This window comes from Anas acuta, chromosome 6 (genome assembly GCF_963932015.1).
Source record: "Anas acuta chromosome 6, bAnaAcu1.1, whole genome shotgun sequence".
In the NCBI taxonomy this organism is placed as follows: domain Eukaryota; kingdom Metazoa; phylum Chordata; class Aves; order Anseriformes; family Anatidae; genus Anas; species Anas acuta.
The window spans coordinates 17,011,114-17,027,878 of record NC_088984.1 but is presented as its reverse complement, the minus strand read 5'-3'; the positions used below and the strand labels follow the sequence as shown (position 1 = coordinate 17,027,878).

Here is a 16,765-nt window from a genome sequence, read left to right as displayed (position 1 = left end):
AGCCAGAGACAAATACTGAGCTTGGGGAATAGCTTTTTTTCATCTAAGGTAGTTAACTATGTATTTCAGTGTTCTCTTTCTGGTGTATTTTTTTCCTCACCATGTAAAATCAGAGAGTCAAAATAATTTCAGACCAGAAACTGACATCCTTAGCCATACTGAGTAATATCTTCTGAGATTAACTCCATTTTTCAGTAGAACTACATGTGGATTAAAATGCTGTGTGATCTGACCAATATCAGTGAGTCCTTCAGCATATTGATATAGCAACTTTCTGCCCCAAATATGCTAAGGCTTCTCTTTCTAGAAAACCCCAAAACAAAATTCGGCTCTGGTAATGCAAAAACTCCCCTTAGAAATGTAAAATTTTGAAGACAGTGCTGTCTGGTTTCTGTCTCCTGCTTTAGGGTTTCTGTTACTTCCATGTGCATTTACCCTTCATAGGTCTCCAGCATTTTTTCCAGTGTCATTAGCCTAACCTTTCCCTAGTATATTTTATGGTTGTAGGACTTTAATTACCATTCTCTGTAAAATAATCCATTTTAAGTTAATTCAGTTGCCATGTTCTAAAGTCTGCCTCCCAGAGATAAAAGTTATTTGACTGTTGACTAACAGCCTACCGGTTGCAGTGGTACACGTCTCTGAAGGATGTGTGGTGAAGCCCAGAGATGAGACAGGCAAACACATACCAGTTCTGCCTCCCAGTCCATCCACCTTTTATAGAGAAGGCTGTCAAAAATGTATCGTGTAGGAAGAGCAATTTTCCCGGTAGAACCAGAGCTAATATTTCGTGTATGCCATTTGAAACCAGTGATGAGTTGGCAACCAGCAGGCTGTGTTAGTTTTGTGCCAATCGTTTTAAAGTCGTGCTCTTGGCCAAGCTATCAGTCCCCTGGGGTTTTTAATACTCATTCTGACTTAGATAAGAACCAATATATTTTTTAAATGCGGGCAGAATGAAGGGTATGTCAGCACTGGTCAAGGTTGTACTAATACATTTTATTGCATGATATATAGATACACTAACATTTTCCTCTGGGTTGCCTTTTTGCACATGCTATCCCCCAGCCCCCATGTGTTTACTCTGCACTGGGACACTTGCATGTTGTCAGATCCAACCTCATCTCATTCAGGTGTTTCCAAACAGAGAACGACTTAAGAGGAGTGTCACGCTAAAGCTTAGACAGCTCATGTCTCAGGAATTATTGGCAGAGAAGTGTTCATATCCAAGTCATAACAGAGCTTCCACCCTGTGATTAGGGAGGGTGTGGTGTGATGTGGCTGTAGCAGAGCTGTGCCTCAGCCACGGATACGCAGGAACTTCTGCACTTTAAGCCAGTCCTAGGGGAAGAACACTGTGCAAACTTTTCTTTTTGATTGCTTGAATTTTAGCACTGATGTTGAAGTCATGGCAAGGATTATGTTATGACAAAACTTTAGAAAAAAATATAGCACTCCCATTTCATGGCATTTTGCAAAGAACAAGATAGAAGAAAAATCTTGAAGAATATCTGGTTGTGTTGTGTGCTCTTTATAGAGTGGAGATAAAAGGAGAATGGGAAGTTGTGGCATTTTTTCAGTGCAAGGTGGCAGGAGATAAAGGTACCACTCTGTCCAGCAGATCAGACTAAATAGAGGTACAGTGCCAGCTCCCAAGCCATTCTGGATGAGTAGAGCCACTTGAAGTTTTGGGACATTACTGAAACCTCCAAGGTCAGGGGGAAATATTTTAAAGCCCCTTTTCCAGATTTATTCTCCACCCTTCTTAGATGTACCTCCTGATAGGTAAAGCTCAGCATTAAAATGACAGTTCTCCTTAATACTCAGAACAGATATAGTCAGGACGTACAGACCATGTTTCTTTCCAATAGGCTTTGGAGCAGTACTTTAAAATCAAAGATATAAGGTGTTCCAGGTGCTCTGTGTGTGTGTGTGGCAGCTATCCTTGCACCGTGCAAAACAGTCATTGATGCTGTAGTGAGAATTTGTGCTATTTCATTGTAATACTCAAAATTTAAATTGCAAGACATACCTCACTTGGAACACTGAATACCTGTATGTGAATACCACTGCAAGTAATGTTCTTTCTTTCTTTTCAGTTCCTGCAGAACCCTTATTGTGCAAGTTTGCTGATGGAGGACAGAAAAAGAGACAGAATCAGAATAAATATATACAGAATGGAAGAGCGTGGCACAGAGAAGGCGAGGTGAGACTTGTAAGTCCTCCCTTCAAGCTCTAGTGTGGGTGTACAATAATGAATACTTATGGAAATGATAGGCATTGAGACTTCTTGGCTCGGCACTTTGGCATATTAAAAATGTGCAAGCAACTCTTGCCTGACAGTTTGCAACTCTATAAAATACTTAAATGTACCTTCCTTAAGAGGGGGAAAAAAAAAAACAAAGTGTGAAACACTAAATCCTACCTCATTAAAGTGAACAATAACATTTCCTTCACCTTGGTCAGGAATATACTTGAACTGTCTTTCAGATCCTGTAAAGCTATCTGGAATACAACTTCATTTACATATAGTAAATAATCCCTTTTTTAATGAAGAGCTGAAATACATATCCATTTTCTAAAATTAAAACAGTGTACTAGTGCATTAAATTTTTGGTTTTGTCAAAACTTATAAAATCTTTAATGTTCAAGATAATACTTTCATAAACTTTCTGTGGTTACCAAACCTAGACAACTTTTATGTATGAGACAACAAATTCAAATGTCTTCTGAAAAACAGCACTTTCCATTCATTTTTATAGTTAATATATTGTAGGCAACACCCTAACGTAATCATCTTCATGCCCTACCTCTCAAACACATGCATGTTGTGTAAGCCAGGTATTTCATAGATTGCATTTTGTTCTCTCTGGGACCTTGGAAACTTGTACTTTTAGTCAATATCACTGACTGTCTTTATAATTATTTCTGTCAATTAACCTTTCCCTAAATGTACAATAAAAAACTATCTCAGTGCAAATTTTCAGTTAAAAATAATACAGCTAATGAAAGACTAAGAGAAATAATTTACAGTCAAAATAGATCATGTCAACTTTTTCTTTCCACTTTTTTTTTAAAGGCTGGAATGACACTCACTTATGATCCAACCACAGCTGCTTTACAAAATGGGTATGTTAAATACTGGCACACTAAGAAAAAATGTTTGCATTATGAAAAATGCATAAAACTGACATTTCATAAATATTTCTATATTTTTCTAGATTTTATCCATCACCCTACAGTATTACAGCAAACAGAATGATCACTCAAACATCTATTACGCCATATATTGCTTCGCCGGTTTCCACATACCAGGTTTGTATTTAGAACTTAGCTGAAATGATTCACTGGAGTTTATTTATCAGTTGCTACATACATCTGGTTTTCTGCATTCTCTAATAATGCTGCGTTTTAATGGTCTCCATGCTGTACAGCATGAAACTGAAGGCCTTAAAAACTAAAGGTGTGTTTGTTTCAGGAAGCACAGCCATTTAATGACAGGTGTGTTGTCCTGCCAAACAAAGGCTCTGAATTGTGTGGTGATGGCTAAGGTGTTTGCATATCATGGTCATGTTCTTTTAATGTCAATAATGTAGCTTTAAAATAATCATTCTTTATTTAAACATTTCTTGGTTTAGTTAAATCTCACTTCAAAGCTACTTCTCCATGACTTTGAACTTTTCTTCAGGTTGTTTCAGCACAAAAAAAAAAAAAAAAGTCCAGCAATCATATTTCATAGGTGGGCTAAGAAAGCTACAGAAACAGGCTTAACATCAGAGAAGGAAACTTAAAAAAGAGTTCTGAATTGATAGTTTGAGCATTCAAATTCAGTGCTTTTACATTAGGAGTAAAGCATTTAATAGTCTAGAGTTGTGTTTTTTTTTTAAACCAAAAGTTACTTTATTTTGGACAATAGATATTAATCATGTACATTTTCTGTTCTTAGGTCCCAGTCCAAAGTTTTCCTAAAAAGGGGTCTCTCTTCTCGTTTTTATAGGTGTTGTCTCAGGTCCCAATACAGGGTATTGACAATTCAACATGCTGAGAAATGGCATGAAACGCTTTTTGTACTTTGATGCAAACCAGTTAGGAATTCTCAATTTTATGCCATCATACACTTCAGTTTACAAACAACTTGCACTTAATCAACTAGCATGGCAGTCTCAGCTGTCTGATTGGTAATTACTACATGATACATGCCAATTATCAAAATGCTAGCCAAATGATTACCTGTTTTGGCATTTCACTGTTTAAGTTTTCTACCTGTGTGCCATCTTGTCAGTATTCTTGGGCAGAAATACCCATGTACTCTCCCATTTTAGGTGACAGCAATGAGGAATATTGTCTAATATTAGTCTGGAGGTCTAATGCCTTCTTGCATGAGCAGAGTTATGTAGGAGGTGTGTGCTCTGGGATAAAGGGCAGCTGGATTCATTTTATGTGAGTTTTTGGTGACTTAAGCAACAAAATGTTCGCTCTCAGTACTGTATTTTTCAGTATATGGAATCGTTCTGCTTTGTACAGAAGTATCTTAAAAATCACAGCAATTTCTTACCCAGAAAAGTATTCCAGTGGAATTAGCAGCTGTTCTTTATTAAAACATAAATTATGAATCAATATAAGACTCTCAGATATTCAGAATCTAAGTGAAAGTTGAAAGTTGGCATGGAAACGTGCTTCTTGGGGAGTACAGTGTCACTTTCCTGGGCTTATTGAGACAGGCAGGCCACAATACTGATTGTTTCCCAAAATGTTGTTGCCAGTGTTTCGGTATACATGACATAGAGCTTTAATGGTTGTGGATGGAGTTACTAACGTCATGATATTTAAAGTGCCACAGTAATAGGAATTGAAAATTAAATTGAGGCATTCTGTAGCGGGGAGGAAGGAGGTTCCTGGCCAGAAGAATTTCACAATGTAAGCATTAGTCACATCGCCATTACTGATCTGTTCCACTGAAACTGGCAGCATTCTGTCATCTACCCAACAGAACATATCATGAAAGCATGATTTATTTATTTTTTCTTTGAGGCATGGTATAACCTGTTCCTAGACTTATTCTTATTAAAGGTAAACAAATTTAATAAAACTTTGGCTAGTGTTTGTTTCTACAACTCCTGTGTACCCAAATGACAGTACTAAGGCAGTTACTATCATAGAGGGAGTAGATTAGCCAAAGCTTTAGTCAGGCTGTACCAGTATTTTTTGCCATTAAGCTTTTGCCTGGGGAAAGGGAGGGTTCGAGCATTTTCTCTTTTTTACCATTACATTTTTGAACTCCTGTTTGTACTTTTTCTGCTTGAAAAATAATAATAATAATAAAAAAATTACTTTGATTTGAAAGTCAGTGCCAAAAGCAGGGAAGAAACGTTTCAGTCTTGCAGAAAACAACTCCTCTTGATTATTTCAAGTGGTCTGTCTATCCGTCCTGTTCACAGGACACTGGGGAAGATGACGGAGGAGTTTAAGGGGTTTTAAATGTCTAGCAGCAGTGGTGAGCCCGTTCTACATGGTGCGGGTCAGAATCCTGCTTTATCCTACACAAATGGCACCTATAGGACAAGAAGAGGAAGCATTTTTATCTAGCCTTTAATATTTCTTGCAGCACATTTTTTCAAAGAGCTGTTCCAACCAGCTCTTTTAAACTAAGACAATCATATAACCTATTAGAGTACCTTTTACTCCTTTTAATTTACCTTATTATGCAAAGTTGGGCATCCTACCTCAATTTAAGCATTTGGGTAATCTTTTTTTTTTTTTTTTTTTTTTGAGGCAAAACATGCTAGCTGCAAGAGGGATGAATAAAATACTGCAATGTCTTCATTAAATAGAGTAACAAATACCGATTTTGTTCTAGGTTCAGAGTCCTTCTTGGATGCAGCCTCAACCATATATAATGCAGCACCCAGTAAGTTTTTATGCGTCTCCATTGTTGTGTTACTGATTGTGTAAATACTTCATGCAGTTTAAACAACAAGAAATAGGCCACTTCCCACCCAGTAACTTCCAGAGTCCTGACAATTGCATCATGATGATTAAATCACGGATGAAAACAGAAGAGAGAAGGGATGATCCTAACCTGAACTGGGACCTCATCTTATTAGGAAAAAAAAAAAGATAGCTGCCTTCAGGGTATCAAGATGATGAGGACAATTAGATTTACCAAGTTAACATCTTGAGGAAACTTTTAAATATTTTTTTTCTTTAAAATGAAGAACATTTTGCAGATATCAGTGCTTTACATTGTGTGTACTAATCAAAAGCTGCAATTGAAGACTCAAGGTATTAGAATAGCTCTAGAGTAGTTCAGACTGGATAATTTGTGACAGATAGATGGATGTGGCGATATAAATGGCACCACAGGCACTCAGTTGAAAAAACCTGCATAGCCTGTTCTGGCTACACCACTCATGAGTAATGCTATTCCCCTTACACTTTTGGTTGTGGCATCTATACCAGACTGTCAGGTATTCTAATCTGTACTCTCACATGATGTTTTGCTTCTTATCTATGTCATCTGCCAATTGAGTACTATTCTATCTGCGAACTATAAGACTTGTTGATATGAGCATTACAAATAAGAACAGGCACTTTCATATATCTCCTGCAGTTAACAAACAAGTCTGTTTCCAGGTATAGAAAGCCTGTTGTCCTGACTTTAGTTAACCCCTCCATGCAGATTATGGAACATAAATCTTTGTGGCAGAACATTTTCTTCTTGTGCGTGCAGAGAAGGTGGTACTGAACCAGAGCACCTTCTCACACACTTCATTGTTGTTGCATTTGTGTTTTTTTGAATGTTAAACACATGCACAACTGGTTTTAACTTTTGTCTGTCAACACAGATTTTAATTTAAAAAATATTACAAATTACACTGTAAAAGACACAAGTTAATATGTTATAACACCATAAGATATATCAGTTTCAGAGGTACACAGTATGAGATTTTGTAGCTGAAAATAAAGATCTAGATTCCTGCCTTAAGTTTTAGTTTTGGCCTGTGCAAAGACTGGTGCTGTCTTACTCATTTGCTTTGCAGAGAAGCCTGCAGTCTGCAGACAGGAAATTCTTTCAGTGTTTGATGTGCCTGTGACTCATTTCAGCTACACTGGTCACATGGTTGTTTTTCCAGCTATACTCTGTAGGGTTTCTTTTTTTTTATTTTTTTCTTTTTAAGGAATAGTTACAGATTCTAAATACTGGCTTTTGGTACACCACAATTATTTCTGTTAGTTTTGAACTTCCATCAATTTTAATGAACACTTTTGCAAGCACAACTCATACAAAGTATTTGGAAATGTGTTTTTGCAGAACATGATTGGTAAAATGAGATCTGTTGATAATCTTCCGTTTCAGATAAGTCTAAAACCCCTACAAGCGTGCCCTGAAAATTTAGCAATCTTGAGTGTTTAAAAATTATAATTCACTCTTTATAGAGTTAACAAAATAGTACAAGAGTGATAGAGCCATTCTGGTAGCTGGTATTTTCACAAAAGAACCAATCGGCTTTGCTGAACCCCTCTTTAAAAATTTGTGCTAATGAAACCTGCCTTTCAGTATGGCAGCTCTGTCTTGTGTGAGAACATCTTATGTGTGCAGGTAGAATTCCCCTAACAGACATGTTCCTCCAAAGCCCCCATTTCTAAAGATGAGACAAAAGTTTCTTCTTAAAGCTTAAGCTTTAAGCTTTAGTTAATCCAATCTGTACCTGATAATGGTGCCAGTTTTTAGTGTAAGGTCAACATCTGGTTAAACTTAGTTGTTAAACTTATTTTGGAGTGTTTTCAGCAGGTGTCTCAAATGCACTGTGTATAAGTTGCACATTCAATAGGAAGTCAATGCAGTACAATTATCGAACTGTACAAAACGTATGTGCATCAGAATGCCCAAGACCTGTGTACTGAGTCAGTCAGTGCCTTGGACTAAGGAGAATTTGTGGTATAAACCCTTGAAAAGGTATCTTATACTTAGACTCAAATCAAAAATGTAATTAAAATCTGAGTGTTGCCTTAATCATTTCTTTCTCTGTTTTAATAGGGTGCTGTACTGACTCCCTCCATGGACCATACCATGTCACTACAGCCTGCATCAATGATAAGCCCTCTGACACAGCAGATGAGTCATCTTTCATTAGGCAGTACTGGAACAGTATGTAGCAATTTAATACAAAATAGAACTTTTGCAAGTGGAAAATATTGCGTGTAGATCAAAATATGCGTGTGCATTTCACATGTTTAAAAATCCTCTACCATTCAATAAAACATTAAGAACTGTCTCCATGTACAAATCAGATTCAACATTTTTTATTCAGTCTATTCACTGGTCAGAAATAATGTAAACAAAGTAGATAAAGCAAATTAAAAGAACCCAGGAGGTGACTCCAGAGTTGGAATGTAAAAGAACCAACAGTTGTTTTTACTGTTCAGAAGATCAGAGTTGGTGAAAGTTATGTAAATGGTGCAACAGAAACTAGACCAAAAGAAGAGATGCGGTCTAGCCTCTGAACTGTAGGACCTTTCTTTTCTGAGTAGAGAGTATTTAAAACAAGGAAAAAAAAAAAAAAAAAAAGATTATAAGGATTAACTGAGAGAGAAAAATCCTTTGTTTAGTCTTTGAAGGCTAAATTTGAGTTTTTGTAAGAGCATATCTCACTTTTCTGAAAAAGGTACTGATTTCAGACAGAAAAGTTTTCCTCACGTGCATTATTTTTGAGGGAGACTTTCAATATCTATTAAATAATGTCATGACAGGTATTTTGAATGCTCTTAAATTGACGTTGGATTTCAACTCAACTTAATGGACTGTCTCTTTTTAGTACATGCCAGCCACAACAGCTATGCAAGGAGCCTACATACCCCAATACACACATGTCCAGACAGCAGCGGTTCCTGTTGAGGTCAGTATATGTTATAAAAAACAGAAATAAGAGACATGAATATACTCTCTTTTTATTATTATTATTTTTCTCAATGAGAATTACCAATCAAAGCATTTTAACTGTGAACATACTATGAATACAATGTATATTAAAACTATGAAGTGTCATTATTCTCAACTCAAATGATTAGTATTGTAACAAAGAATGGTTTGTACTTGTAGCAGATAGGTCTCCTGTATGACTGTGGCTCAGCCAAGCTTTGCGTCTTGTGAAATGTAACTGCCAATAGGAACAAGGCCGGGGGCAGTTCTGATCTCCATTTAGTTTTCCAGTGAACAACAAACCCTGATTGTGATTTTTTGGAAAGAAACCTAATTTTGTGCTAGGATTCAGGGTACTGTTCATATTTACCAAAGAAAACCCTCTGCAACTCCAGCTAGAAAGCACAACTAAATGCTAGGCAGTAGTCTGCCTGCTATTTTGACTTACCTTCCTCTTTCTTATGGATCAGTATTTTCTTAACATAGGAGCTAGAGAAGGCATACTGCAGCTCTTTTATATAGAGTGAGCACTGGACAGTCTCTTCCAGAGTTTATAAGAAAAATGTTTAATTTCACAGTGTATTTTTGAGAAACACTAAAACTTATTTGGTTCGGTTTACTCATCTGCTACAGTGGGTCAGAGAAAGACTTTCAATAATTAGCTGCTTGCACACTATCAGAGCACGTCAGCTGAATTAATTCCCTGGTCTCTGGGGGTTCATGTGCAAAGTTCCAGCTAGAATTCTTTGTCTTAACTAGTGCCAATGACACCGTGATACTCAAAGAGATAGTGTTTATACATGTAGTAAGTAGATCTCATTCTTCTGCTGCCCCTCAAAACAGAGGGCAGAATGCTCTTTAATGTTGGCAGGTAGAAGATATACCGGTAGTTATTTGCTCCCCTTATGTATTTATTTCTATAAGGTGGAGGTTTTTAACTTAATGTCAAAGCAGCTAAAGAAATAGAAGGTTTGCATGATCATTTTGCTTTTCTTATTTACTTAAATGTAAATCAATGTGAAGTTAACAATTCAAATTTGGAATTGGAATACCCCACTTGGGAAATGTGGGGTTTTAGACTTTAAGACTGTTAATTACACAAATTGCATGGAGATACAGATTGCAGGTAATGCTACATGATTTTGTTTCTCATGTCTTTTCTCCCTCTTCCTTTGCAGGAAGCCAGTGGTCAACAGCAGGTTACAGTAGAGACGTCCAGTGACCATTCTCCATATACATATCAACAAAATAAGTAACTGTGAGGTAGGGGCTCATCCTGTCACATGAAAGATGTGAATTCAAGGATATTTTTTCCATAACATACAGTACTCTGTATGAAAATTCTTTTTTATGAAATAAATTTTATAAATAACATTGATAATATTTGGGGCAAGACATTTAATTCAAATTTGGCCAGATTAGAAGCAAAGAAGAGGAGTTCCAGAAGTGACTTGATGAATTATGAGTTATAGCACTTTAATAATTTCTCTATAGCATATCTGGATTGTGTTCTATTTTAATTTGATCATCTTGTATACAGCATGCTGTGTACAAGAATAACAATGAATTAGTGAAAAAAACAACTATGCAAAACATATCAGGTTTGCAAGCAGCTTTGCAACTGACTAACTGAGTAAGCAGGGGAGTGATCTGATAGAAATCCTTGCTTTCACCTGTTCTCTTGAAGACTTCCCTGCTCATCCTTTATTCTATAAAGCAGCAGTTCAGTCCAGAATTTTGTCAATTAATTTTTAATCCAGTCCTAGTTTGGCTCTAATTCCAGAGTTATTTATTTACCTTCCTGCTGCAGGTTTCCTGTGTTTCTGCTTGCATAGCCTTTCCCTACTAACCATTCACTAGTTTTATGCTAACTCCTTCCATATAGCATTTTGCTTTCTGTAGATTGCCATTCTGAAAATACTGTTTGCAGTAACCATCCCCATCTCCATCCTCCACGTTTTAGAATTCTGAAATTTAGTTCTTTCCTAACTCATCTTTTTCTGGGTGCTTTGTAAATCACGCAACTGGACTACGTAATATTTTATCAAATCTTATAAGACTTCATACTGAAAAATTCCATTCAGCTACGATAATGTACTAGAGGTGGTCTTAGAAGTGTTTGTTTAAAGCCCTCATGGCATTTCTAAGGTACTCAAAAACTATACATAGTTATGTGCGAGGGTTTTCTAATTGTGTGATACTCTCTTTAAAATATATTGATCTAACAGTACACACATTTTGCCATCACCTTTGATTTTGCAGGTCAGCTGTGTTATTTGACAACACTGTTCTCATCCCCATTAATGGCATAAGAGCTTCTTATATGTTCAAGTATGTAAAGATAGAAACGAACCAATTGGGAAACTTCGCACATTCAACAGATGGCACAGTTTGCATAGCACAACATATGACCTGTGTTTATTATTTTAGTCTGGCCAAATGCCTGCATCTAGAGAAAGCCCACATCCTTGATTTTCTTCCAGGGCAGGGAGAAAACAAAGCCACAGACTCTTCTCGTTCTCCATCTCCTAGCGTTAAAACCATGGCTCCTGCATGTTTCCCATGCCAAGGCTATTGGCTGGTGTTAACCACTTTTCAAGGAATTATTTATTTTGCCTTAAGTCTTCCCTGTGGGCATGTAAAACCTTCTTACAAACAGAGATCTGTGGTAGACGGGGAAGCAGAATCCTGCACAGCATCTCCGCACCCTGCCTCTCCATCAGCGTGTCAGTCTGTTTCCCATAGACTGGGTCCATAGGAGGAGCAGCACGTAGTCTCCTGAAAGGATGAGATGTGCTGCCATCTGAGACGCATTCTGTAACGACGACTCTGTAGCATACTGAGCTCTGTGAGCAGCTCTGGGCTCTTCCTGTAAGCCAGTCCCCCGTGTATTTTATTCTTCAGAAGTCCTGCTACCTGTGTTGATCTGCACAGGGAAATCTGTGTGCGCAGTGACTGTGGCAGTGGGAGCGGGCACATGGGGAAGGTTAATATGGTTCAACTGATTTCAGCCTCAGAGTATGGCATTTGGTATTTCTGTCCCTAGAGCATGCTGGTACTTGTCACTTTTCAGACAGGTGAAGGGGAGGGAATTGACGGTTATTTCTTGCCCTAAATACAGGGAACATTGCGGTCTCTTAATTGTTGTGTTTTTTTCACTGTTGACAAATTGAAACTTCGTTCTAAATGCGTGCACAGCACTTTTGGAAATGCCCTGTTGAAAGTCAGCATACATATTGCCATAAATAAGTGGTAAATGACAACTAGCACATTCACACAAGCTGATGCGGTCTATCAGAAATACCCAGCATCTTTCCCTTACCAGATACATTTAATAGCTGTATAGCTTCTTTTCAAAAAAGCTGCTACTATCTCAAAATAGTCAAAGGGACTTGAAAAGAGTGTGTTATAATTGTATATGCACCTACAAATATACAAACCTTAAATTAACAGACTTTGTCTTGCATTGAAAAATTCAAAAGTTGTCTTAACTTTTCATTAGCTGAGCATTTTTTAAAACCCACCTGGCAATATAAGCCAATATAGTAAATGGAGAAGTCTCCCTTAAAGTTTAATGAACCCTGAATTACTGTTAAATATTAACTATCTACCAGGCACGGTAGCTGTCTTTGCATTAGCTGCAGTACCTTGTGCTTAGCCACCCTACGGCTGCACCAGAAGGAAATTGTGTTCCTTTTGCAGAGATCAAAAGCCTTCGGGATGCAGCAGCAGTGTGCTCACACACTCAGCTACTTTTGGTCAGTTAAAAAGGAAACAACCCTAACAAAGCAAGAAAGGAGATAGCTTTGAATGCAGCCTTCCAGTTCCTCGGTGGGCATTCTGCATGCTTATCTGTATTAGAGATAAAGGGGGAAAATACGCTGGAAGGCTGTATCCTGGCAAGTGACAAGCACCTGTAGAGCTGCCTGTGTTTGCTTCTCAGATCTGTGCTCAGATTCACGTAGTCTGCTCACAGCTGTCTGAAATAGGAAATAATTTAGCTTGTAGACAGCTACAGTAGAAAAATGAATGCAATTCGCAACTCTGCTCTAGCTCTGACCTTTCTGTGTTGCAGATGTCCAGTGTTGACCTGGCCTGGAGAAGGGTGCAAAGGCTGAAACAATCATGGATTTTACTGATCAATTGTGCTTTAGGAATTATTGACAGTTTTGCACAGGTTCTTGAAAATGTTATTTATAATGAAATCAACTAAAACTATTTTTGCTATAAGTTCTATAAGGTGCATAAGAAAAACCTTAAATTCATCTAGTAGCTGTTCCCATGAACAGGTTTATTTTAGTAAAAAAAAAAATTTTTATCAAGTGTTATGACGCAAAAAAGAAAAAAAAAATCAAATTTCTGGGTATGCACAGATGACCACAAAGACTTATTCACGTGCATGACAGAATTTGTGTTTTGGTTTATTTTTATTTTGTTTCCTTTTTTTCCTTTTCTTTTTTTCTTTTTCTTTTTTTTTTTTAATTGTATGAAATGGGTTTTCTGAAGTTTCAAATAGTAAAACATCTAAGATGATGTTCTGTGCTTGCAGTGTGTGAGTGTTGCTTTAGTGCTGTGTTGCAGTTATAGTGTCTGGTCTTTTAGCTTTCTGTTTTTCTTTTAATGTAGTGTGAAGTGTCTTATCCTTTTCTATAAATTCCAATTTGCCTTAAATCTTTCGATGCTGTAGCTGTTTCAGTAAGTAGTCCAAACTAATGGTGTAGAATGCTTTGACCAAATGAGCTGGTCTATTATGCCTTGTAAAACAGCAGCATAGGGCTTTTAAAGGTAGTCAATAAAAATTGCTGAAAATTTGGCTTTTTTAATGTGTAGTAAGTGTTTTTAATGATTTTTCACATAATATGTAAGGTAGTGAAATGCAAGAGGGGGAAAAATGTTTTGTGTGAAACACATTTTCTGACTGGGGAAATTTTAATAGGATAAATTGTTTGTAAGGCCATATGCCAATAGTTCCCTCTGGTAGTTTGAATGACTTAGGAACTCTGCTGTATGATGCAATGTAAAATCTTTTTTTGCCTTTTTTCAAAAACTAACTTGATGTTCTAGTTTTAGCGTAGGTAGAGTAGGGAGTTTGGGGTGGGGATCTCACCGAATGTTTTTGTCCTTCCTTTATACTAATGATAGTGCTTTAGGATGAGGATCATGCTGAGACTTAGCAAACAGAAAAGTTGCTGTTAAAGCAAAATGGCAAAAGCTAAAGGACTCGTTTTCAAACATAAGCTGAGATGTGAGTAAAGGATAATTGATTGGGTACTAGCTCTCTATAGTAGGTAAATAAAAATAAAAAGACTTGGCACTTTTAAAAGGTAACTTTACCAAAGAACAAAGAGCCAGTAACCAATAATTCTGATTTGTCTCAGCATTACGTCTTCTGTACTCTTTATTTTTGCCGGACCAGTTTGCGGTTAGGAGAATGTGCCTTTTTTGTACATTTGCATTTAGGTTTTATAATTTTAATTGATGTATGGACACAAAAGCATGAAGGAAGACTTGGATCCAAGCAGTGCCACACTTTACATCATCACTACAAGTGTTAAGTGTAAAGAAAACCAATTTTGAAACTATGAAATTCCTGATTCATAAATACACAGTTATTTGTACTTCACATATTAGATAATTCACTGCTACTAAAGCTCTTTATTACGATTGCATATGTTTTAAATCAAATGATAAATTAAGTTGTCTTCCAAAACTGTGTACTTCTCTGGTCAGCTGTATATGATCAGTTATCTACCTCAAAGTTTATTTCCTTTTGTATTGGGACAGGTTGCTGGCCCTCCCTGTTTCCACAGACCAAATCATCCTAGCTCGGGAGCTAGGGCTAAGCAGTTGTTTCTTTCAAGTATTTTTTAGTTTTTAAATTTTGTGTGAGTATTGGAGTATAGATGTCGGTGACATTTCATAGTTTCAAAAGTAAATTGCTGCTCTGAGAAGTGTAGATTCTAGTGAAATACATAGTCATAAGAGATGTGTTTTTGTTTTTTCTTTTTTTAAAAAGTTGTGGTATTATTGGTTCTATGCTCCCTGGAATATTACTGCTTTGTCAAAGTCCAGACTTTCTGCAGCACCTTTCCTGTATCTGGTGAATTTCCAAGCCTAGATCTCTCACTACTTGATACTTTTGCGTTAATTAAAACTGCAGTATGATAGCTGTGTTAGAGGGAGGGAAGAGCTGCTGCCAGAAATGTCTGAACTAAGTGCCATACTCATTGTCTGGGTAAGATTTGGGAAATTTAACCTCTGTACATAAAGAAATAATCAGTTACTTAAACATCACATAGTAGACAGCCATTAAATTATAAAAAATTAATTTATGAAGAAAGACCTTTTGTACAGATTGAAAAAAAAAAAAAGATTTTCATAGAGATATCTATATGATCAAGAGAGTTAATTTTTTATTTTTGTTTTACTAGTGCCACAAACTTGCCAGTGGTAACTTATTTGTCCGGTTCAAGATAACTCTGTAGTTTTGTTTCCTAGGACTTGTTGTTAAACGCCAAAAGACATTTTTGAACTGTAAATTTGATTAGATTGTTAGCTTTTTTCTGTTTTATTTCTTTGAAAACTTTTGAATAAAAAAGATCCAAAAAAAAGAAAATGCATTGTCTTTCCTTCAGCTGTTCCTTTACTGGGGGAAAACCCAAACAGGTTATGATAAAGACTTCACCTTCACTTTGAAGTGCTCAGCCTTGCTTTGTGCTTGAAGGTCTGGGTTTTTCCCTCCTCTGTCATTCTTTACAATCAGATTTTAACTCTTTCAAACCACATTACAAGTCACTCACTCTTTCAGACAAAACAGGAAAGACAAAAAATAAATGATCAAATATATCTGATTTGAATGCAAGAATGGTGCTGTTCTCTTCCTCAGCCTGCACTGGGAGGGCTGGACGCTGCAGTTGTGAATACAAGCCAGTGCTGGGGGAGTAAGGGTGGAGGTGGGGATCTCTGGTAGCTCCTGGCATTGAATTGCAGCCTACAAGTGTTCCAGTTGTCCCGACTGTAGCAGAGTTGGCTGGAATACCCCGTTCTGGAGAGAAGTAATACTTCAGTGGAATTCGAAATCATCCTGAGTGTCTGTCTTCCAGCTGCAATCGTTAAGACCTTTTTTCTCAAAAGGTAATCTCTGATTTTATCATCCTTTTGGCAAGATCACCACTGCTGATGCTGTGTATCAGACAGAGGATTGCCCTGCTCAAAGTAAGGCTTGGAAATGAAATAGACTAAAATATCAATGAGCATGTCTCTTCAGCTAAATAAATGATCTACCACTCACACAGTCCACAATGTCATTTCGTGTCTGACTCTCTCTTGGGCACCCATGGGTGCTCTGGACAGCAGAGAACAGGGGCGTGAAGGCCCAGTGCCATCAGCACTGAGCAGGCAGCAGGGAGGATTGCTGACACCAGGCTGTGCTGCCCCAGAGAACACATTTTACATTACAGCCGTATTTTGGACATACTCCAAGTGTTTCACCAGCCCTGCAATAGGGTAGGCAGCCTGTTGGATGCGTTGGCTGGGGTCACCCTACAGGCAATGTGCAGCCCAGGCTCCCAGCTACACGATGCTGATGTGAGATACTGAGACTAAATGTGTTTTCAGTGGAACAAGTGAAAGAGACTCACCTAGTGGTTAGGAAACTTGTGATTTACGTTAGTTTAAGGCAATAAAGATGTCCTCGACGATGGCTTTTATTAATGAGGAGAAAAAATCTCACACTGTGTGCTACTTAAACACACTTCTGTAACTGAAAAAATAAAATGCCAGTTTACCATTTTGTAATAATACTGACTGGCCCAGTGTGTTGTCTGTGTAAAATGCCATGGATGA

At 37.3% G+C, this 16,765-nt stretch overlaps 1 protein-coding gene across 7 annotated transcripts in view; it reads left to right on the top strand.

Moving 5' to 3' along the window:
* The window catches only part of RBMS1 (RNA binding motif single stranded interacting protein 1), a 148,380-nt gene extending 132,844 nt beyond the window's left edge, over positions 1 to 15,536 (top strand). For 3 of the 7 annotated variants that reach the window (XM_068687671.1, XM_068687670.1, XM_068687677.1), the window contains exons 7-14: positions 2,100 to 2,215; positions 3,080 to 3,129; positions 3,222 to 3,315; positions 5,858 to 5,908; positions 8,039 to 8,149; positions 8,817 to 8,897; positions 10,099 to 10,183; positions 12,996 to 15,536. In XM_068687671.1, the coding sequence (XP_068543772.1) occupies positions 2,100 to 2,215; positions 3,080 to 3,129; positions 3,222 to 3,315; positions 5,858 to 5,908; positions 8,039 to 8,149; positions 8,817 to 8,897; positions 10,099 to 10,176 (581 nt within the window). In that variant the 3' untranslated portion in view covers positions 10,177 to 10,183; positions 12,996 to 15,536. Of the gene's footprint in view, positions 1 to 2,099; positions 2,216 to 3,079; positions 3,130 to 3,221; positions 3,316 to 5,857; positions 5,909 to 8,038; positions 8,150 to 8,816; positions 8,898 to 10,098; positions 10,184 to 11,182 lie in introns of all 7 variants that reach the window. The other 4 variants (XM_068687676.1, XM_068687675.1, XM_068687673.1 and 1 more) reach the window with 3 other exon arrangements.
* The last annotated feature ends 1,229 nt before the right edge of the window (positions 15,537 to 16,765 follow it).